General features: G+C 32.2%; 1 protein-coding gene across 3 annotated transcripts in view; it reads left to right on the forward strand.

The window, feature by feature from the left end:
• LOC143225555 (sodium/potassium-transporting ATPase subunit beta-like) overlaps positions 1 to 24,184 on the forward strand; it is a 58,110-nt gene that overhangs the window by 30,180 nt on the left and 3,746 nt on the right. For all 3 annotated transcript variants that reach the window (XM_076455215.1, XM_076455216.1, XM_076455217.1), the window contains 4 exons: positions 14,738 to 14,878; positions 16,482 to 16,601; positions 17,242 to 17,405; positions 21,660 to 21,773. In XM_076455215.1, the coding sequence (XP_076311330.1) occupies positions 14,738 to 14,878; positions 16,482 to 16,601; positions 17,242 to 17,405; positions 21,660 to 21,773 (539 nt within the window). The remainder of the gene's footprint in view (positions 1 to 14,737; positions 14,879 to 16,481; positions 16,602 to 17,241; positions 17,406 to 21,659; positions 21,774 to 24,184) is intronic.

Raw genomic sequence — 24,184 nt, forward strand, 5'->3', positions numbered from 1 at the left:
CCATTTGGTCTTGATGTATAGCCCTGTCGTCCTTTACTTGCCATTAATAACCTAAAATACTAGGTGTCTGATAACATGACATCGTGACAATTAACTGTATCATGATATGGAAAAGAAAGTGTAATAATAAAGACGGCTGAGAAGACGAAAATAATTTTTACTTACACAAGCTTAGAATGTGTTGGAATATATTTATTTCATCATCAGGAATATTTGGAAATTATAATGATGTTCATTAACTAACTTAAAATATTTAGTAACGAAGAAAACGTAAGGAGAGGCAGATTAGAAAGGGGAGTTCTGGACCAGGCCTTGAGATCAAATCATGATATATAGGTCTTGGTATCAACACCAACTCTGAAGAAAGTTGCAAATAACTATACATTGATTTTATTTGTTAAAACAGCTAGCCTTATAATATGTTTATCTTCAGACTAGAGTTTTGGATCAACTGTTGCCTTGTTTAGTAGGAAGATGATCATCCAGAATTAGATGAAGTGACATTTTCGTTAGTGATATTTTAAAAGAACCGAAGTCTACCTGACACAGAATCAGTTAAAAGCGTAGCCAGCAGTACTGTTGTTCAACAGACTTGACTGATCGAAGTGGGAACATCCATCCTTCACGGAAATTACTCATTCACTTCTTTTTGCGTCTTACACAGACCCTGTCTTCGGCTTACAGCAGTCCGATATCTTTTTCTATTGACTTTGAATATACTTCCATCACAATTAGGACAACAAACTCTCTTGAAAAGTTTGAAAGAAAATGCCATCTTTTCTAAAATTTGTCCATTTTGAAAGATGCTCTGCATCCATTCAACATTGGTGGTTTTAGTGAGGGTATTCAGCTAACAGAGGTGGATGTTTTATACTTTATAGCGTTAACATTTAGCAACAATTAAATCCATTTTAATAAGAACCATGGCGTCAGCAAATGTCTGCTATACAATGATTCTTAGCTATTCGTTAGTGTTGAAATTACTTTTTATTATTTATAGAATTACTCAAGTAGAAGTACAATAGTTGGAATTCCTTATCAAGAAATTTCATTTTTACCAAATATTAACTGAATGTCAGTTAAAAATGTAATTCCTTTTCAGGTGAATTTAAATTACATTTTATTTTAATCTCGGCTACAATGGATTTAATTATTATTAAACGTACACAGAATGTCAACATGAATTATTTAAATGACATATATAATTGAATTAAATATTAGCAGAATAGTTGTTCTGCATTTATTTGTGATGTGAATCCGTAAGTGGGCTGAATGGAACTTTACCAAAGTAAACAATCCTTGAAATTATTGTTATGGGTGTTTATATTGTAAGATATTGTTTGTTTTTTTGAGGGGCAACGTATAACTACGTATGCCAACTGATAGATAGATAGATATAAAACAACAAACAACTATGTTTAAACGCCATCCTAAACGGCTTTGAATATTTGCAGTTAGGTTGGAAAGTAAAATATTAATTATACAATGACAGTCTGATAGGTCCACGCTTTTTAAAAGAATAGACTCGGTACTGACAGTTTCGTCTCGACAGAATTTCTGATACAGATTGTACAGGGTGTTCAAAAAGTCACTGTGCACTTATATTTACTAACAGACATGTTTCAATATTGAATACAGGAAGTAAAATGAATGACAATTATAAACAATGTTGAAAGTGACCCCCACCCGTTGGCATCAATACAGGCCTGGATCCTTCTTTTGTTTTTAAACACCGCTATCAGTTGCTGGCTTGAAATAGACTGAATAAAATTTCATTACAAAACTGCACAGTGACTTTCCGAACACTGTTTCTAGTCAAATGAAAGGCTTTCAGCTTGTATTCTACAATGGTTGAGGTCTCTTCTCAAAATTATATTGAAATAAATGTCTTACTGACATGTTTTCGAAAAATTAATTATAATCTGGTAAACAATGTATGTATGGAAAAATAACTCATTTCTTGTATTCCACGAAAGCATTTTTATGTATATTGGGTCATCTCTTTTACATATTACTTGATCAACATTTTGACTTCTGTATATTTATGTTCTTATATCCTTCTTGATAAATCCTTATAAACTGGTGCTTATAGGTATGAGAAGAATTAATTCTCAAAATACACATTCGTACTTAGTCAACTGTGTGTCCATTCAAATTATTTTGATGTAAAGGCAGTGAATTTGGTTATGAATTTCGGAGCCTTCCCTTTAGACTGTTTTCCTGGTTTTGCCTTTATTAGCATGCTGAGATGAAAAAGGGTGCTTTAATTTTGACTTTTTCAAAATTGGAATGTGTTGTGGATTATTATAGAGCTATAGCCGAGAGTTGCTATTGGGAAACAAATTGTGTAGTTGCATCAGTGTCTCCATGACAATCAAACAAACATAACAATCAAATTCAGCCAATAGTTAAGCTTTTTGCGCCATCAATATGAACGAGATGGCGCTCGTGTACTCAATCCAATTTTATTAATCATCTACTAACCTATTGGTAGAGATTTAGTGTTGAAAGATTACAACGCTAATTGTTGTAATTTGTGAGAATTACAATTATTTATTTGAATCAAATAAATTTGATTTTATAGAGAAATAAATTTTTAATTTTATTTACATAGTTTGTAAATTTTTGCTAAGTTTTGTGTCAAATGACAACTTTTTGTCATTACCTTATTGAACGCCTAGACATAATGACTTTCAATCATAATATGATTCAAATAACTGAATTAATTGAACAAAATTACAACGTTAGAGACGTTTATAGATAGTTTTATATATATGTCTGAAAGAATTTTAGTAAGTTAAACCATTTTTTATGATTATACATCACATTTGTAGTTTAAAAGTTGATATATGTGACAAATTTTAACTATTCAGAAGTCTTAAGGTTCCTTATTTTAAAAAATGTTTGAATATAAATATATCATGAAGACCCGGCATGGCCAAGCGCGTTAAGGCGTGCGCTTCGTAATCTGAGGGTCGCGGGTTCGCGCCCGAGTCGCGCCAAACATGCTCGCCCTCCCAGCCGTAGGGGCGTTATGCGACGGTCAATCCCACTATTCGTTGGTAGAAGAGTAGCCCAAGAGTTGGCGGTGGGTAGTGATGACTAGCTGCCTTCCCTCTAGTCTTACACTGCTAAATTAGGGACGGCTAGCACAGATAGCCCTCGAGTAGCTTTGAGCGAAATTCAATAACAAACAAACAAACAATGCTTGTTGCTGCAGAAAACGCCGTCGCTTTGTGCAAGTTACGTGTCAATAGGTACTGCAACAGTAGAGATATCGACGTCGTAGTCGAGCAAGTTTTCGTCTTCATTTATATAGATGCAATGGAAGAAGCAAAATTACAAATTACATGACATATAAAGTTATAAATATAATTATTCTTAACAAACAGTGGGGTTTTAAATTAAGCTATTTCAATTAATTGTAGATCTGATGTGTGTTGGTTGTTAAGAGCCTGACGCTCTATTGCTGTGAGTGAACTCTGATGCGGACTATAGTAATAATAGGGAAATCGTTAAATCTAATGTTGTTACCTATGTGTTCAGCATGTGAACGAGTTGCTGTGTGGCTGAATTATAAGGAATGGACAACCGGTCCTATTAGATACTTCAGTTCAGACTTTAGTTCTAAAGTAAAGTAGCACATGATTGTTTTGCCAGTGTATGTGACTGTATTTTAACACGCGAACCATGAATGTAGGAATATAGTTATTCGATCTTTACATTAAAATTAGAGTTTTTAATGTGGAAGCTAGGTCTATATGTTAGTATGAGTTGAGCTTGTACAAGTTTTTGTTATATCCAACGAGGAGAGTTGTATTTAACTTGCAAGTTCTGTGAGCTCCTAAAAGTAAGATAAATAAGGATAAAGCAGGGTTTCACAGGTTAATTTTACTGTATCCTGAATTATGTGAATTAGGGATATATAGTGTAAATGGTTTTGTATTTAGTTCATGGACAATGCAAAACTGTAAAACCACACAATGCTCACTGTTACGTATTCCTTTCCCACTGAGTTTGGTAAACGAGAACATCATATTGGCTACTTCTAGAATGATGGAATCAAATATCATAATTTTAAAAAGTAAGTGATAATGGTAAAATGAACTCGTTGATAAAGAAAAAAAGTCCGTATGTAAATTACTATGAAATGGTGTCCCTGAACTAATCTATTAGTTTGTTAAATAAACATTGAAATACAAATAATAATAATGAAGTTATTTTATAGCATTAATATAGTAATTTATAGTATCATTTATAATAGCATTAATAATCATACTATTATAACAGTAATTTTTTCTTCACTGAAATTTAAGTTTTCAAATAACCAATTAATTCTATGTGCGTCCACAGGACGTATTACAGAGGGGCAAGATGACAAAATTACATCAGAGCTATTAATATAACTAGGGAAGCACAGAGGAAGCTCATGGTTTGTCTGCTGAATAGTAACAGATAATTGACAGTATGCCACACTACTTTGTTTAATTGCTTCGCTCTTCGGAGCATCATTGAGTTGTGAATTCAACGAAAAAAGAAATTCGCAAATAGGCTGTAAGCATTTTAGGCCCTAACTTTATTTTACATTACAAAGTTTTCAAAAGAAGAAAAGCAAGAGTGTAACGAGGGTTACCAGGAATTCCATCAGCAACAACTTCATTGAAACAATGAAAAGCAATGCAGTTCTATTGAAAACGTTTTAGTAACAAACAGCGGCAAATTTCATAACATAACATTCGAAAAAGAAATTACAGAATTCATGGTGGATGCCTTTTTCTGTCTGGAATGTGGTCGGAACAATACAAACTCGGCCTGGCATGGCCAAGCGCGTTAAGGCGTGCGACTAGTAATCTGAGGGTCGCGGGTTCGCATCCCCGTCGCGCCAAACATGCTCGCCCTTTCAGCCGTGGGGGCGTTATAAGGTTACGGTCAATCCCACTATTCGTTGGTAAAAGAGTAGCCCAAGAGTTGACGGTGGGTGGTGATGACTAGCTGCCTTCCCTCTAGTCTTACACTGCTAAATTAGGGACGGCTAGCACAGATAGCCCTCGAGTAGCTTTGTGTGAAATTCAAAACAAACAATACAAACTTTACACATTCTTTGTAATTGCAATCACTCCGCCAGTTACCAGTTCTATTCTGATATGCAGATGCTGATTGGTAATACCCAGTGGAAAGCAGCTAGGCTGGATTATACCTTTTATAAAGATTGTCGAGAGAAATTTAAAAGTATACCATTTTTTAAACAAATGAGTGCATATAAGCGTTCTTGTTAATTATTATGCACAATTAAAACTAAACAGGCATATGTACTACTACTAAAATAAAAATCACAACTTGTATTTAGGTGAATGCAAAAAAAAAAACACAGCAAAGATTATATCTAGAGTTCGAAATGTTAGATTTATTAAATCAGTATATGTACTACCATGTCATACTGTAACTAAATAGTTTTTAGGTATATAAAAAAACAAAGCTTAATTTGCTAGATATCACAAAACAATGACAGGTACTTCTTAAAATAATGTTAAATCACAAATAAAGATCAAGCGAGTGTTTGTAATAATTTCTGTTAATGATCAGTCATTTCTTATCTATCACGCCTCTAATGTACAATAATCCCTCAAACATTCGTTGAACTACTGACTATAATGCATATTATTTAATTGCTAGACAAATAGATATCACACATCACTTAACTGACGACTAAGCATTTGTTTTACTTAATCATACACGAACCTCGTATCTGTACGTCATCGCTTGAGGAATCTCGTGTTGTCTTTACATAAAAATATCTTTATTTAATGCTCACTAGACGATAGATGCAGCGTATAACACAAAAGATATTGCTGACCTAAACGATAGGAGTAAAAAGTAAACTCTAAACAAAGAATGAAAATCGCTCGCTGCCTCCCAACTACCTCCTTTAGCTGAAGTGATTAGGAGGTTCATAAGATCAGTTACCTTAAGTCTTATCGGTAAATTGATAGAGAATAAACACTTCAGTTGGAAAGGCTAAGCAAAATAGAATGTAACGTAATAAATAATAACCAAGCTTCTTTTTGTCGAATGGTTCCTGTGTAATACAATCCATATTATTAGGTAAAATTTAAAACTCGGTATCACTTGTATTTTCAAAATGTTTATCTACAAATAATAAACAGCGCTTTCGATATAATTTCAGATACGTTTTACACAAAAAACCAAAAACAATGCAATAATAAAAATTCAATGCGAAAAGTCTTGCTATCAAATAGTTTTTGGATGTTTTTTTTTTGCCTTTGGTAAAGTAAACGTTGCTTATTTCGATAAAATTTTAAAAGTTTAAAAGCATGATAAATGCCTTTGCTTTATTATAGAATACGGATTTACAACAGCATGTATGTAGGGTCAACAAACAGGAGAGTCTCACCTCCAGTGATGGCTTACAACGCTATAAATTGGGTTTCAATACTCATGATGGGTACAGCACAGATGGCTCTGTGTAGAGTAGCGCTTAACAACAAATGGAGTATGGGTCCTTTATCTTCCGATCTCCGGCTTAGCTTGTCATAAAGGAGTCAACACACAAAACTCAATATTTAATGATAAAAACACAATTAAAGTACAAATAATCTCATAAAATAAAACAATGAAGTATTTATGATGCTGTTTTGGACTGGCGAGAGAAAGATGTGAAGAAAAATCTTTGTCGTCCTTTATCACTTGTTTTGAGTGAGGCTCCCAGTGAGCAGTAAAGAAAAAACAAATTTCAACTATGAAATTAGTTCAAGAATATTTAGTTCAAGCAAAGCCTAGCTTATAACTTCATGTAAAGCCTCTATAAAATGTGCCTAATAGAAGTGAATCTGGCTTAAATATATATATAACGCCAACAAAGCCCTTGGTCACTTGACTTTGAACCACTCAATCTTGAACGCAGAGGTCCAGAGCTATCACACGATTCACCTGACTATATGGTGTCATCACGAGTGAAGTCGCAACAATCCTGCAAGGGAATAGGATTAATTATGCATCGTGTGCCTGTGTGCAACTAAAGCAAGGAAAGGTCGTTTACTCTACTCAAACTGAAGTGGAATAAAAATATTTATTTTGACATATTTACATCTTATTTAAGGGAGGAGGCCAGTAAACACATACCATCTTCTACACATAATTCAGTATGGAGTTTTTTGTTACTGAGGAAGATATTTGCATTTGGTAAAACACCTCGTGCATCAGTAAGTACAATCCAAAATTATTTATTGTTCTATTTTTAAAACATCTTTACATGATTACTTTTTGACAGATGAATTTTACCGAATGACCAGTTCGATTGAATAAAACTTCACAGGCGTGCACGTGCACACAACCTCCCTGCCGCGACACCACTGGTTCATGGCTATCATTGCAGTTTAAGAGATTATACAGTGCCTTGTAAAAGTATTCACCTCCTACCAATAATAACAAATGTTGATGAAATATAAATAATGTAAACAATTTTAATTAGTTTTTATTTAAAACTCTGATCAAACTTCACACTTGGGTGTGAAGGAGGCTGAATGTTAGCAAAACCTACAAACATTATGTAAATTGAAATTTGCTTATTGCATTGGTATTCAGCCTCCTACGTCAGTACATTGGTAGAAACACCTTTTTGCAGTAATTACTGCTGTGAGTGTCTTTGGATATGTCTCTACCAGCTTTGCATAATGGGATGGTGTAAGTTTTGCCAATCTTTCCTGACAGAGTTGATCCAGTTCTAGCAAATTACTTGGGGATCGTTGATGGGCTACCATCATCAATTCTCGTCATAAATCATCTATTGGGTTCATGTCAGGAATTTGACTGGGCCACTCTAAGATGTTCATTTTCGTTGAAACCTCTTCAGTGTGGTTTTGGTTTGTGCTTCGACTCACTGTCCTACTGAAACGTAAATATTCGACTCAACTTTAGATTATTGGTTGATTCAAGCAGATTTTTCTTTAAAATTTGCCTGTACTTTGTACCATCCATCTTTCACTCAATACCGACAAGCTTCCCAGTTCCTGCTGCTAAGTATTCCCATAACATGATGCCACCTCCATCATGATTGACAGTTAAAGTGGTGTTGACTGAGTAATGTACTATGTGATGGACTTGCATCAGATGTAACTCTGAATTTGCACCAAAAAAGCTCAATTTTTGTCTGTTTGACCAAAATAAAACCTTCTAACATGTTTGAAGTATAATGTACATGTGTTGTCGCAAACTCTGTTTGGAAAACTACTTGGTTTTCTATTGTTTGGTGTGAAATGTGGCTTGAACCAATGCATTTATTCTGAAGACAAATTAAACCACTTTTATTATACGCTAATTTTATGATCATTCAGACTAATATTTTGCACCTGAATTGATTTTAGGATTGCTGTACCAAGGGGTTGAATACTTATTGAGAATATTCTTTGAAAAAACTAACTTGCATGATATCGGCGTAGTTTTAGCTTTCTCAGTTTAGAGAAGATTGTGTAGATTTTAAAGTCCCATTAGAAAAAAGTTTCATGATTACAAGTTCAGACAGCAAGAAAATGTAGAAACTTTGCAGGAGGGGGTGAATACTTTGGTAAGTCACTGTAGCTAATGAATGAGTTCACTGATAACCAAGAATTATTTTGGTCGTGAACTTAACTAATTTTTTCTTTAAAATTTGATTTTTTAAATTACATATTAACGGTTTATACTGTCATAACATTTTTCCTACTTAGAAAACAAGCATACTTCTAATTAAAGACAATGGTCGTGCACAAAACCTTAACACACAAAAGCTGCTCTCTGAAATGGAGCTGTTTTACCGAATGGCCAATATCATTGGGTGACAGCTGTCACACACACACGCGCGCGCGCACACACATCTTCATATCGCGACGCTATTGGTTGATGGTTACCATTAGAGTTTACAAGATCATAGCTAATGATAAATTCACTCTTTTCTTTTTACTTGGCAAGCAATAATTCGCTGGATTCATTGTGATTATTAAGCACTCTTTATCGATCATTTACCTCATCTAAATCTTCCAGTGAGTTACGAGTTTCACTTTCAAGTAAGACTGATTTTTATTAAGAGTATCCAGTGAAAAATGAGATTCGTCAAAATTATACTATGAAGTTATTCTGTGTTGTCTGAACAACTGAACTGATGAAGAATAAAGGCTGAACATAAACGTATAACTACAGGGTGTTCGGAAAGTCACTGTACACGTATATGTATATGGTTACAAAACTGCACAGTGACTTTCCGAACACCCTGTAGAATGACTAATGTTACGTATAGAGTTGTATAAATGCTTTTAAAACGCCAAACCTTTACAAGTTTCATCCATGAAGTGTGATGCAAATTATGGGCCCTATAGCAGAAACGAATTTTTGGAAAACCATATCTGCACAAGTATTCAGTAATTCATTTTTCACGATTACCTTCGCATTTATTTGTTTGAAAGGATAAAATTTAACCAATTTAGTGAAATGGCATGCTTAATTTAGGAAAATTTGTGAAGTTTAGGGTTGCTTCATTTTGCCAAATGAAATTTAATCCAATAAGACAGATACAACCAAATTTTGGACAACAGTGGACCACAGTGCTATTTATTACTAGTTCCTTTGCTTCAAAATATTCTAGTCGTTGACAGTTTACCATTCCATCTGCTAGGTGCATGTTACCTTTACTCCAATTTTTTTAGGTGAAAAGTTGGATCATTTCTTTTGGTTTGTTGCCATACATTTTTAATTATTACTGAATAGCTCAACCCAGTACCTATACGATTTACTACTTTTACACTATTAAGTTTTAGGGTTAGTTGTGGCAGATCTATCTTAGTTGGAGTTAAATAGTTAGTGGAGCATTTGTTTCGCAGGATCCAAAACCTCCTCCTTTGATCCCTACACAGTGTTTCTTTATTTTAAGCAGTGTTCTCCACTGCTAGTAACAGGTAATAGCCACTTCGAGAGCAATGAAAGAGAAATGTAACTTCAAACAAAATAAACTTAGCGGATGTATTGAGCACGATTTATATGAAATCTGCACATCTTGAGAATAAATGGTCTACTCAATACCATCATGTAAAATTTCGTAACAGTTGGATAGAATTATGAGTTTTGTTATTGCATATCTTGAAGTCGTCCAATATGTGTTGAAAGTATGTTTTAATGAAACGATTAATTTGACAAATATCACTGTAAAATGTGAAGAATTCTGATACGATAAAAAGCCTGCTCTTGTCTAGCTTTCCCAGTTCAGTGTTGCCTTCAATTAGCTCGCCACTTCAAGCTGTCACTTAATCTCGTGTTTCTACATGATATTGCCGTATTCTTTCATGTAAGTGAGCAGACAATTCTCCTTTAATAGGAGTGTGGTACCACCTCTTAATGCAGGTAACTTTTCTACACTGAATATTCAAACATCACTTTTCTAATTGATACTCATTTTGTATTCCCTTTATTTCTCAACATCAACTTTTAACTGAAGCATCTACAAAGCCAACAGATATGGAAATATTTTGTTCTTATTTTCAAACAGCTTTGTCTCTACAGATTTTGTGGCTTTATTTTCCACAACATGAATATCACAGAAATCACCATTTTTATTTTTTTAGTTGAACATCAGGACTTTGTTCAATCTAGATAAATTACCATAATGATGTTGGGCACATTTTTGTCTGTCAGGACGTGACAGCTGTTGTGTGGTAAGTGGTGGAATCTTGCATGCGGCCTCGGCCACTTTCAACCTTTAAAACGTATTTCTCTCTTCTTATACTTCCAGTCTGTGATTTTAAGCAGTCTCTTCCCACTACCTAAATTTGCTTGCAATTGTTTCAGTAAAGATGTAGATATACCTTAATATTCTGCGTTCTTCCATAAATTGTTTTCTCAGATATGTTGCCTTTTTTCACTCTCTCCTTTTTTTTTTATTTTTCATTCCTCATTTGGCTCTATTATATTTTATCTTCCATTCCTTGATATCCATATCTGTTGGCTTTGTAAATGCTTCAGTGTAGGGATCAAAGGAGGTTTTGGATCCTGTGAAACAAATGCTCCACTAACTATCCCACTATTCGTTGGTAAAGAGTAGCCCAAGAGTTGGCGGTGGGTGGTGATGACTAGCTGCCTTCCCTCTAGTCTTACACTGCTAAATTAGGGACGGCTAGCACAGATAGCCCTCGAGTAGCTTTGTGCGAAATTTCCAAACAAATCCACTAACTATTTAACTACAATTAAGGTAGATCTGCCACAACTAACCCTAAAACTTAATAGTGTAAAAGTAGTAAATCGTATAGGTACTGGGTTGAGTTATTCGGTAATAATTAAAAATGTATGGCAACAAACTAAAAGATATGATTCAACTTTTCACCTACAAATTTGGAGTAAAGGTAACATGCATCTAGCAGATGAAATGGTAAACTGTCAACGACTAGAATATTTTGAAGCAAAGGAACTAGTAATAAATAGCACAGTGGTCCACTGTTGTCCAAATTTTTGGTTTTATTTGTCTTATTGGATTAAATTTCATTTGGCAAAATGAAGCAACCCTTAACTTCACGTATTTTCTTAAATTATGTATGTCATTTCACTAAATAGGTTGAATTTTATCCTTTCAAACAAATAAATGCGAAGGTAGTTTTGAGAAACTTTGCCATCTTCACTCTGGCACGAGTATGTCTCATCCTTCTTAATCGGCTACACGTATGCTTTGACTTATAACTGAGATGAAGCAGTTTTCTTAGATCTCCAAATATTGGAGTCTCTTTTTTAGGTTTGGGGTTTTCACATATTCCATTGTTAATGTGCCATAAATTTAGTTTTTTTTTCTTTGCCTTACCTTATCTACCTTTTTATCTTGTATATCCTGCACCCACTATCCACCACTCTCATGAAGGATTTTAGCAAATATTCATTCCTTTTAAATTGGCCTATTCTTCCTCCTCAGCCTTGGCCCTTTTCACTTGGTTATTCTCTTGCTGGGAATTTTGGGAGAGAGACACTATTCTTGTCCAAGTGCATTTACTTCCTTTATATTTCAGAGAACATTGTCTGGCTCCTTCCAACTCCGAAAATGGGTTTTTGGTAGGGTACATGATTCTTTGTAGTTACAAGCTGAAGGTGTATACCAATATTTTCCCTTGAATATCTCTTGTTCTGTACAAGATCTTTTAAATGTCAGTGACTATCTTCTGGACTCAGGAAGTGAACCATTTGGCTTGATTTGTGGATCTATGTATTCCTTTTTGTAGTTGATCATTAAGAGTTACAGGATTTATCTGTTGGTTTTAAACTTCGTTTCTCCAATCACCCTTTGTCTCCTGTTACATTCCCATCCCTCCTACTTTGGATCCTGTCTTCAATCAATGTCTCTGAGGCAGTGTCAGATCTTTTCGACAAGAATGCTATCAAATAGGCTTCTAATCCTTCAGATTTTACTTCCAAATGTTTTTCATTCTCCAGTGTGGGTGAAGTGTCCCCTGATACCTAAGAGGTGTGGTCTGTAATGAGTGTGCCCATATACTGTTTCAAGGTATAGGGTGTTGTACTCCATAAGTTCTCTTTGGGCAATTCCCGAAGGGAATTCATCCAGGTACAAATTATGTACTGGTGTTTTTCCACTACTTCAATATTGGGTTATAGATATTGGAAGAGGTTACGTATCTAGATTACTGATGATGGAATTTTGTAGATTCTAAAACATTTAATAAATACTTATGTTTAAGTTTTGCTTTATTGTAAAGACCTCTCTTTAAACAAAACAGCATAGAATAATGTAATACGTTATGGATTTTACTACTCATTCAACCGTGGAGGTATTGTTTTCACTACTGTGTTTGTGCGTTTTATAAACATTATGACTTTAAAATATTTCATTTGATTTTGGTTTAATATGATACAAAAGTTGAATGTTCACAAAAAAAAAAAAAACAGTAACTTGTGAAAGAGATTGCAGAGACCACGGTCACAATGAAGATTTATGTAATTGTAATGAAATGGGATTTTGAAAATGCTCAAAACTGGAGAATAAATTGAGACAGATCTTGGCGCTTACACACAAATATTTGAGAGTGAGGGTTTGTGTATATTTAAAATTGGTTGCTACAAGCTCGGACAGTAGTATGGTTGTACTTAATGTTTTTATAGTTGTAAATGTATTTGACAATTCCAAAAAGATGACAAAAACACCTCAAACTTCTATGACATGTCATTTTACAGAAAAAAATTCAAAACACTTTAACTAAAACTAATTTTTAGATGTTTTTTAGAATTTCTTCCTTTTAAGATTAGCAATTTAAGAAATAGCAAAAACATTAAGAAGTGGACAAAAATAAATTCAGTGTTTAAATACGGGATGAGTCAAAGTGACAATTAAACATCGTATGGTGTGAGGAAAATGAACATATAGCTTCAAGATTCAAATATATGTTGAGCTAAAGTATATCAGAATTATGGGAAGTAGCATGATAAATCATTTAGTTAAATAAAGAAAAAGAAATAAAAACGAATATAAAATAAGTTATATAAACAACAAAAGAATTAACATGGATATCAAATATTGTCCAGAGAGATACAACAATGAAAAGTATTGAAATAAAACAGACCATAAAAAAGATAATCTTGATGTAACTTAACAACGATATAAGGGTAACAAATCTGTTTAAGAAAATGGCTTGATACATAAAACAGACGCAAGTGGTCGAGCTACTAATTAAAAGAGAACACGTTCATTGAGCTAATTTAACCAAAGAGAGTTCAAAATGAGAAAGTATAGATCGGGTATGAAAGAAAGTGGAAAGGGGAAAAACAACATACATAAAGTTAGACATTAGAAGTCTTTGTTCATACCAAGTATGTTAATAGTGTCTAATCTAAAATTAAACCATTTTTAGCAATTATTTTTGCATTACAATGGAGGGAGAAGGTCAAGGGTTCAATAGCTTTTTTTTAGATCACACAGTATATTTTATTTTCTCACTATAATTTCCATTGATGTGTTATAATATTAAAATATTGACAATGGATACATTTTTTCTGTGACAAGATCTGCCCAAGTTGCTACTGGAGGCTGGTTTTTGTATGATACTCAGGACCAAAATGTTACTGATGACTTTATTATGTAGGCACCACAAGAATGGATTTTCTTTAAAAATTATAAATTTTTATTTGATCTGAGTTTTATTTGATCTGGGAATCTTTAGTGATGATATGGTAAGTGTTATTGTTCGAGATGTTTTTATATTTGTAAATGATCTTATTTGTCAAGTGTTTCGTCTTATTTATTCTCTTTACGTTTTAGAATTAAATGCTGTGTACCATTTTAAATGTTTGACAGTGGTTTTGAATACAGGGAATGAAGTACTAAAATTGAATTTGAGAAGTAAATCCAACATTATATGAACTTTAAAAAACTGAAATAACTGCTTTTCATTTCATATGCACATTTGTCATTACGTTTGTATTTCATCTAGTTAAGTCACAAACTGCAAAGTTAGTTGGAGTTGATTCAATAAATTTTTTCTCATCATTAAAGTGAATTATTTACATATCTCTGGTTTACTTATGATAGAGTAATATGTTATGGATAAGCCACAAACAACAAAAGCAAAAAGCAGATTCGACATCTCATGTCTGAATCTATATTTTGTCATAAGCTTTATTTCTAAGTTATTCAGTTTGGATGGTGTATAAAATTATGTATTGTAATAATTGTACTCAAAATCTAAATCTATCTTTTTTTCTACAGCTAAGATTATAATTTTCTACATCATCTACTATGCATGTTTAGTAGCATTTTGGACTGCGATGTTGCTGGTATTTTATGTTACTGTGGACTCCAATCACCCAAAGTGGAAGCTTGATTCAAGCAGAATTGGGAGTAGTCCAGGTATACCATAATAATAGCTTTCTAATTACTGTTAGTGCTAAAAAATACATACACAAGTTTTTCTGGACAAAATATTTTCAAAATGAAAGTGTAAATTGTTTCGGTACTTTCATTTTTATTTTTAAGTGCAATTAAATGCTATGTTGTGCACCTTTAGTTGTAAAATATTTCCTTGTGTACTTTAGTCTTAAATTTGTTTTAGTATTGTGTGTTTTTAGATACTATAATAACTATTTAATCTGTCATTAAACATTTTGTATTTTATCTTTTCCTTCGTTTCTTTAACTTTTAAATTGTTCTTGTCTGAAACTAAAGCCTTATAGTTTACAAAGACATGAATTTTATAACCTAGTATTAAAGGAAAAACGCACCCACTAATGAGACAACATTTGGGATATTTGTTGGGCTACAGATGGATACCATAGTTTTCCAGTATTCAAATGAGAAAGAAATAAAACATTTTGATAAAGAGAACGATCTATTAAGTTGAACAAAATCGCACACTTTACTGCTTAAAGAACTTGGCTTTCAGTAATGAAGATATGGATTGTAAAGAGTTAGCTGGACTCTTCTTTCTACAAATAGAGGTATTCACGTTAGCATATTATGATTGGTCAAATAAAAAGCACTTAGATTTAGACCAATAAAGATACTATATACTTAGATAATTCTATTGATTAGTCTATATTCCCTTGTATGCTGTGTTGGTAATGGAGCTTTCCTAGTGCTACTGCTGCTGTTGCCGCTACTAATTCTGACTTGCCACAACTAATGTTGCTTAATCATACTGTATACACCAGACTCGCTCCTGCAGTTAGCTTGGCAAGTATTTGTCTGTTTTTAAGGAGAAACAGTCACAATAAACAAAATAATTGGACATACCATGATGCATTCGTGGTTATCTCGATTGACAGACTGGCAGACTTTGTTAATGAACTATAAAATGAACAGTGCCTACATACTGTTTTAATTAATAAAAACAAACAAGGGCATAAAATATTACGTAACTTAAAAATATTATGAAGCTATTTTGAGTTAACTGAAAATAAATACATTTGTTAAGAATAGGTGAAGGTTGTCTGAAACATGGATCTAGTGTTGCTAATGACTGAATCTTACACATTAATTAATTAAACATGGATCTGAGATATACAATACTATATAACTGACTTTTATCTTTTCCAATCAAATGCGAATATAAAGTTACTGATATTACTAATTCTTTCACTTTAATTAATTGAACAAGGATCTAAAGTTGATAATATTAATAATCCTTTTATCTTAATCATTCAATCATAAACCTAAAATCATTAATATAACTCTTAATTTACCGAATTGAACATAAATAAAAAAAAACAACTGGTAATATGATAACCTTAATTCATCCATTTTTGTTGTTGAACTAGATCTGAAAGTGAGAGAGATTACATAAAATGTAAGATATAACTTGTTTATTTAGTTTTTCCGTCCTCCAATTGTGATCTAATTGCAGACCATTAAGATATTTTGTACACTTATGGGTTAACTGTCTTAAAGGTGTGAACTGGAAGCAAGATATTATATAAAGAAATAAGCTAATTAAGGTATGATTTTTGTTCTTCAGGTTTGAGTTACAGACCAAGACCACCAGAGAAGAACGTCGACAGTACTCTCATATGGTTTCGTCATGGAAATGCAAGTCAATCAAAATACTGGGTTGACTCTCTCAAAGACTTCTTAGAACGTGAGAAATGATTTTAACTAAAACATGAAAATGTTATGTTTACGTGTTTTTCTAATTTACAAATAATGTGACGTTATAATGTTTACTGTCACCAGCAAAACTTTTGCAATTTTTATTAGTTTAGTGAAAATTTGTGGAGAGAACCTACGAGACAGCATTTTCAGCTTGTTATAGGTTTGGTGTCGTGTTGCATATAATATATTTTCATTAAAAAGTTAATCCTAAATTGTTGAACCTGAAACTGAAACAAGTTTGAAAGTTTATTCAAAATAACGAAACAAGCAGTAAATAGGAATATTAATATCATGAGAATAATTAATTAATTGAATATAATCCATTCACGCTCAATGATTGACTTGGCCAAATTTCATCGTTTGGCCAGTTTCAATGCAAAAACTGTTTCTGAAATCTTTAGCAAAATTCCAAGAAAATAAATCTCAAGTTCTTAAGAATTGTGGAAAATAGTACAATGAAAGTGATTTATTTTTTAATGAAACAAAGTATCAATTTTTTTAAATATTAAGTTCTATCACAAACCTTTTTTTAAAAACATACAGGATTTGGGAACATATTAACTGCATTTGGATTTTACATTTAAAAAGAGTGAATTGTAATTTACTTTAGACATTTTTTTTCATAGCTTATCAGATAGAAGAAGACTTGAAAGAATGTGACTTTGGAAGTACTCGCAAACCTGAAGAATCATGCAGATTTAATTTGAATTCAATTGATAAATCATGTAGCAGTTCACAAAACTTTGGCTATGACGTGGGTCACCCATGTGTTCTGATCAAGATTAATCGGGTATTTCGTATTTGTTTTTAAAAGCTTTCTTTAATAATTAACTAATTTGTCAGTGGCTTCTCATTAATATTGAATATTTCACCACATTTTATATATATATATATATATATATATATATATCTCATCTCTTCATACACCACAACTTACAAATAATTAAATCGTCATTAAATGTAATAACGTGACATGTTCCTTTAGCAAATTTCTAAAGTATAAACAAAATACAGCTTACAACACTGCTATCTTTCCAGATTGCGTAATCTCTTGAAAAATCTGAATGCACAAATAAAGTAATACCCTAAACTTTTCATTCACAATCTTTTTTTCGTTTATTATTTTGGTGGACTTCTTTGAGAATTATGATTTTCAAATAGGATAATTTATCTTTGTCTCTCAGTGGATTAGCAATAAGTTTACAGACTCGGAACTAAAATCTGGACCTAAAACAACTAACCAAATAAAACCTTTATTGTCATGTCATAACCTTTATTGGGAGAATTCTCTTTAGGTAGGTGGTCAAGTGAGTTCACTGGTAACACTTTCCTAGGTGATCATCCTGGAAGTTATCTCGACAGAAATTCTGGGATCTTTAGCAGGTTGGCTTTTGGCTGACAATTTCTGTTCTAAACTTTTCTAGCTCACTTTTCACAATAAAGTTGTTTCAAAGATGATCACGATAGTTCACTTTTGAGTTTGACTGTCTGTACCTCTGAATTCTGCAAATTGCATCGTGTTCAATACAACATATGGTCTTTTGCTTAAGTTTGAAGTTTGTTCTTTCTCGTAGCAGAAATTGTACAGCCATACCATCTCACCTCGATGGAACCTAGTCTTATCAGTATTAATATCATAGCAACGTTTTATTTTATCCCCAGCTGATTTAAGCCTTTCTTGAGTAACGTCTTGCATGACGTCATTAATGTTCCTCAATCTCTCTGCATATTGTTTGCAGCACTGTGCTGAGTGACTGGAAACAAACTTAAGTAAAGAGGATTTAATGACTCTTTAAATTATTTCTCTGCCAAACATTAGTAGTGACGGTTTATTATCTGTAACTTTACTATTACGTGCTTACTCATAAGTAGCAGTGGAAGATTTAATCCCACATTTTCTGATATTGATCCATGTGTAGCTAATTGATTCAAATGTCTTTAATATTTCCTCAGCATACTGTAGAAAGATAGATGCAGAGTTGTTGTCCAGGTCTTTTTCATTCCATAGATCTGACGCATTTCTTCTAATGTCTTATTCAAAGTTCTGTTAATCTGAATGAAGCTCAATAAACACACAAAACTTGTAGCGTTTCTGAATTTCGTTTAGGAGCATATTCTTCTGTCCAGCTAGTGAAATAATCCAATACAACCGTGATGTATTTATTTTCACTGTTATTTTGTGACAGAAAACCATGCATATTGACAGTAATTCTCTCAAGTGGTGCTCCAGTACAATAATGCTGTAGCTGACCATGAACCTTTCATTTACAACATAGTTTACATGACTTACACCAACTTTCGATAAATCCCTGGCATCCAACCCTAGAAAAACATCCTCTTACTCTCTCTCCAATGTCTTTTTAATACCTTTTGGAAGGTTATGGAGATAACATAATGTTTCTCAACGTAGTAACTGTGGAAGTACTCATTGTATCTGTTTGTCCACTAACAACATACCATTTCTAACGTAGCAAGCCCTTATTTAGGCATAGTGAATTTTTTTGTGCCAAACATCTTTTTGGGGCTGTATGGAGTGATTGTTTGCCATAATGATTTTTCTGTGCTATTCTTGATCACTAAAGGATTGGTTTTGAGCTTTTTTCTCATCACTTTTGGATGTTCTATCTTGGAACATACATGCATTGTTGTATTTTAGTTTTGACATCTTTATTATCTTGTGCTTCCTTGACATTCTTCATTAAAACATTTTATTTTTGATAAGATATCATCGTTGCCCTACTTTCTTTTTTTGGCTCGACTCACTTTCCCTTAGGGTATTTTCTTCATAGGATATTAACAGCTGTTTACACTTGACCATAACAGTCTTGACCGTAATGGTCATGCTTCCAACATTTACAACAGTTTCCTTTTCTTTTGATATCCTTTTGGAGTTTACAGGCAATAAGTCCTTTCAAATTACATTTGAAATATCTATTGTTCCTATTGTTTACCACTCACATTTTTTGTGATTATCTGTCTAATTAATGCTTTAACTTATTCTAGATTACTATCCAGAGGAGTTAAGGTCTTATTACTATATGATCTGATGATCCCATAACTCAGGACTGGGCAAACTGGGCAACCGTCCATGGTGCAATTCTCCTAAAAATTATTGGTTGTATGAATACAATCTTTAGGGCATGCTACAAAGTGCCCAGTAGTGCTCACATGCACTTATTTCTTTGTCACATTTTTCATGTGTTCCTAATTTATCAGTAGTATACTTGAAGTTGTGTGAAAATGTTGAATTTGGTACCTGAAGTCAACGAACATAATAAAATCAAAGAGGATGAAGAATGTAATAAATACATAGGAAATTTGCTTAATGTTGTTAAAGCTGGTCTTTTTAAGTGGGAAGCAAGATGAATACTTGTTTACTATTCTATCTGATCACTCTGGAACTTGTTTTGAACTGAGTTTTATATGCTTCCCATGGTATTTTTTCATCATAGTCTGTTGGTTTTTGTTTTGATTGAACAAATTTGTTGAACTGGCTAACTAAATTCTAGAACTAAATTTTTAGTGGTATAGCTGAGGTAATCCAGAAGTTTCTGCTGTCATGAATAACACAACAGCAATTGATAATAGGTGTGTAAACTAAATACTTTTTCCTATTCCTTAAATTTTTATTGAACGATTATTTAGCAGATGCAGAAAGAAATTGGCTGGTTTATTCTTTACATTAACTAGTTCATTTCCTAAATATTGTTATTCTTTTTCTACTTTTTAATTTGTCATTACAACATCTCTATACACTGTCTTTCATCAAATTTGCAGTCATAATTTTCATTGACATTTTCTGGATCTTCTAAATTAGTTTTAATTTGACGTTTCTGTAAATATTGTCTCTTTATTTTCACTTTCACATTTTTTCATTTGTTTTTTTAACTTTGTCTCATTCTTCTGTTTCCAGTCTCTATTCTTGGTCTATCTTTCATCTTGGTCTTTTTCTAATATCCTTCTCTTATCTCACTCTGTTAATTCTCTGCATTTTTCTGCCTTTTGATTTCCATAGTTTCATCATTTAATAAATATTTTACCTTTCTTCATTTTCAGGATGTAAATTTTAAATTTTATTCAGAGTTGTATTTTATTTTCACTAAAATAATCCTATTCATGACAAATTTTTATAATGTATTCAACTATGTGGCAGATTCTTATGGATTAATTGATTTAAAATAATGTCACATCCAGTCCAAGTTGCAATAACAAATTAATTTACTTTTGAATAATGTTGACTACACTAGAAATATTCAGATCTTTACATTTCATAATTTTTGAATCAATAAATATTGATCAAATCGGGGAATTTCAGATTTCAGTGATTAAAGAAAGTTAGTCTTTTGTATGAAAAGGTCTTTTTATCAAGTGACTTATCAACCCATGTGAAATTTCTGTATTCTAGAATTGTTTTAAGTTAGCTTTTCTAGGATGCTTATATCCAAATTAATATTTACAGTTCACTTTTCATTGAATGTTAGGATTAGGACTTCTATTGCTATTATTATGTAGCAAGTAATCAATATTCTTCTAATACTTTGCAACTTTCTTTCCCAAAAGGTTGAATTCACAACAGTAGGTCATGATATTCAAATAGGCATGTACTTATAATTATAGCTGGATCAGTATTTAAGTCTGTAGTGACTACCTGATAGGCTTGGAAACATTTGTAAATTAATATAAAATCGTCAATATACATTGCCATTCCTAAAATTAAATTTAAATGTGATTTTAATAGTGTTTTTATAACATTTTATTTCATCTAGAAATAAATGCTTAATAAAATTCCTTTTTTTTCATGCACTTTTAAAATATATATATCTAACTATATATATATATATATAACTCTCTCAGAGTATTCTGGTATCTTAAAATATTAATGTTTAGGCAGAGAAATGTTTTCAGAATCACTATAGATATGGACATTTGTCCAATAATAGCTCTGAATACTAAACTTGCATTAAAATATCACTATTACATATTATTTAAAAGTTTAGGGATCTTTATTTGTTAATAAAGTATATTTTATGGATTTTTATTGCAGATATTTGATTGGGAACCAAAGCCTTATGACAGCGATTCTCTTCCACAGAATATGCCTGAAAACTTGAAGAATGATTATAATTCTAGTTATGTGTACATTAGCTGTGAAGGAGAAGTAAGATGTCTATTAACGTTCTATTCAGTTTTGAGATGTCCTTAAATAATGTTGAAATTACAAATTTTGTACTTAAAAATGGCAGGACTGTCAGCCCTTCCACTACTTTATCAAAAAAAAAATAGAAAGCTCAGAACTTTCAGTGCTTTAGTTTTGGAAATCTCGTTCAAAAACATGGAGGTCTCGAAACAGTATACTTTATGATAAATGTCATTTTAAGTGTGCAACTTTGTCATGCATATTCCAAAATGGGTAATTTGGATAATACATGTTTAGTTTTAGTTCTTTAACTGTTTACATGAAATGTTACTTGGAAGCACATGATAAGTATCAAAAATGTCACTGATGAATTCTAAATTTCTTATATAACTGGTAATTTTATCTATTCAAACATTTCAATTCCATCTAATCAAAATATTTTGCACTACTTTTACTATAAAACCACAAATAACTGTTTTCTGTCAAGTATAGTGTGGGTCTCTTTTGTTACTCTTATCCTTCCATGAAAATTCACTGTTTGTCAAATATTTCAATGTTAAAATTAAAACAATCTTTCTACAGTATTAATGAAAGTAACAGCTGCACTGTATCTTCAAATAATACTTTGTTGTTTGTAATGACAGTTAACATCATGTTATGAAAATTTAACACCCAAACAAACAATTGTTTCCATCATTATGGCTTAATAAATATATTTATTGTGTAATTGATTTTTTCGTACTACATAACACTCATGAATGAGTTGTAACATTCATACACATCTGACATGTGCACTTAGTTCAACATGTTTATTAGCACATATATTTATTTCTACTACCTGTTGTTACATAAGCTAATATTTTTCAACATAATGCCTATGGCTCCCACTCAAATTGAGTTTTATCTATCTCAGATTACTTTCAATAGCTACTGTTAGGGGTCAACATTTACTAAAGTGCATCATAAAATAAGAAATAACTTATTGAGCTCAAAATTCTTGTAAATGAGTATTACTTTTTCATGCTGTTATTAAAATACATAACATATAAACTCAAACATTGCATGTGAAGACGTTTTATGTTTTCTTTTTAAATTTATCAGCAAGAGAGATATTAGAGATTATGATATTCTTTTTGAGTTTATCTTTCTCTTGGAAAAACTGTTGGTAAATTAAAAGTTCTTTCACTTGCATTTTCAAACAACTATTTATCTTTAGATAAGAAACTGTCAATGAATTAAGTATATCTACTGGCACAAGCCATCCTAAACAGTGTTAATTGACTAGATTTAATCCAATATTCTGTGGATACCTCTTACAATGAAATCCTTATCGATACTTTAAGAAGTAAAAGTTTGAAAACCCTTTCAATCCAGCTAATCTTCTGTCCAACAAACAATCCTAACTTCAATGACTACACATTGATATGTCTACTATCACTTATAATATTAACCAATAGCTCAGGAAGCAAGAAGTACAATACTATTTCAGCTAAGTTTATGAACTTGAGCTGTTGTCTCCAGTTGTATAAACCAGTAATGCAATTGGGATAATATTTACCATAATTGTAAGCTCATGGCTTTCTTGAACCTGTTAAACCATTGGTCATAATTAAAAGTGAAACCACATACTAGACTTTTTTGGATGAGATTTAGTTTTGACTGTTTAAATGTAAAGTTATTTAGTTTAACCTTACATTTACCCACTGCAATATGCACTTATTAAATGACTGGTCAATTTTACTACAACAGAGGTGGGACCATAACCTATAGATATCACCTAAAAACTGTTAAAAGGACACTGCTGTCGACATTCTTGCATAATGTTATTTTAAGCAGTTTTCTCCATTAACGATAATGGGTAATTGCTACTTCAAGAAAAAAGCAAAGGTAAATAACTTGGAACAAGGTTAACTCAACTGCTTTATCGATTGTTATTTCAAACCTGCACACATTTATAACAAAGAATGAACTTGGAACAAATATTATAATGCTACAAGTAAATAGAAAACCTACTAGTTGGCATAGCTGTTTTAAATCTTTCATGTTTTGTGCATGTTTGTGAATTTATTAATTGTTGTATTGTAATGTTAAACGTATTTTCTTGCTTACCTCTTAAACATTGATTATGATTATTGAATTATTTAGTTTGAAATACCCAGTTTGTTTCTAAACCAAAATATTTACCATTTTTTCATAGATATAAATGTATCAGTTAGACCTATTTGAAGTGTAAAGGTGTGACAGATATTCTTTAAAAATTAGTTTGACAAAAATATTTGTTTGGTAGGATAACCTTTCACACAAGCATTAATTGCGAAAAGGAATTTGTATGCTGATATCATAATGAGCATTAATGTTGGAAGAGTGTTTATCTGTCCCTATATATGTTTATTAACAAGATTTTAAGTGTCATATAGATATTCCAGTATAGT

This window comes from Tachypleus tridentatus, chromosome 9 (assembly GCF_004210375.1).
Source record: "Tachypleus tridentatus isolate NWPU-2018 chromosome 9, ASM421037v1, whole genome shotgun sequence".
In the NCBI taxonomy this organism is placed as follows: Eukaryota; Metazoa; Arthropoda; class Merostomata; order Xiphosura; family Limulidae; genus Tachypleus; species Tachypleus tridentatus.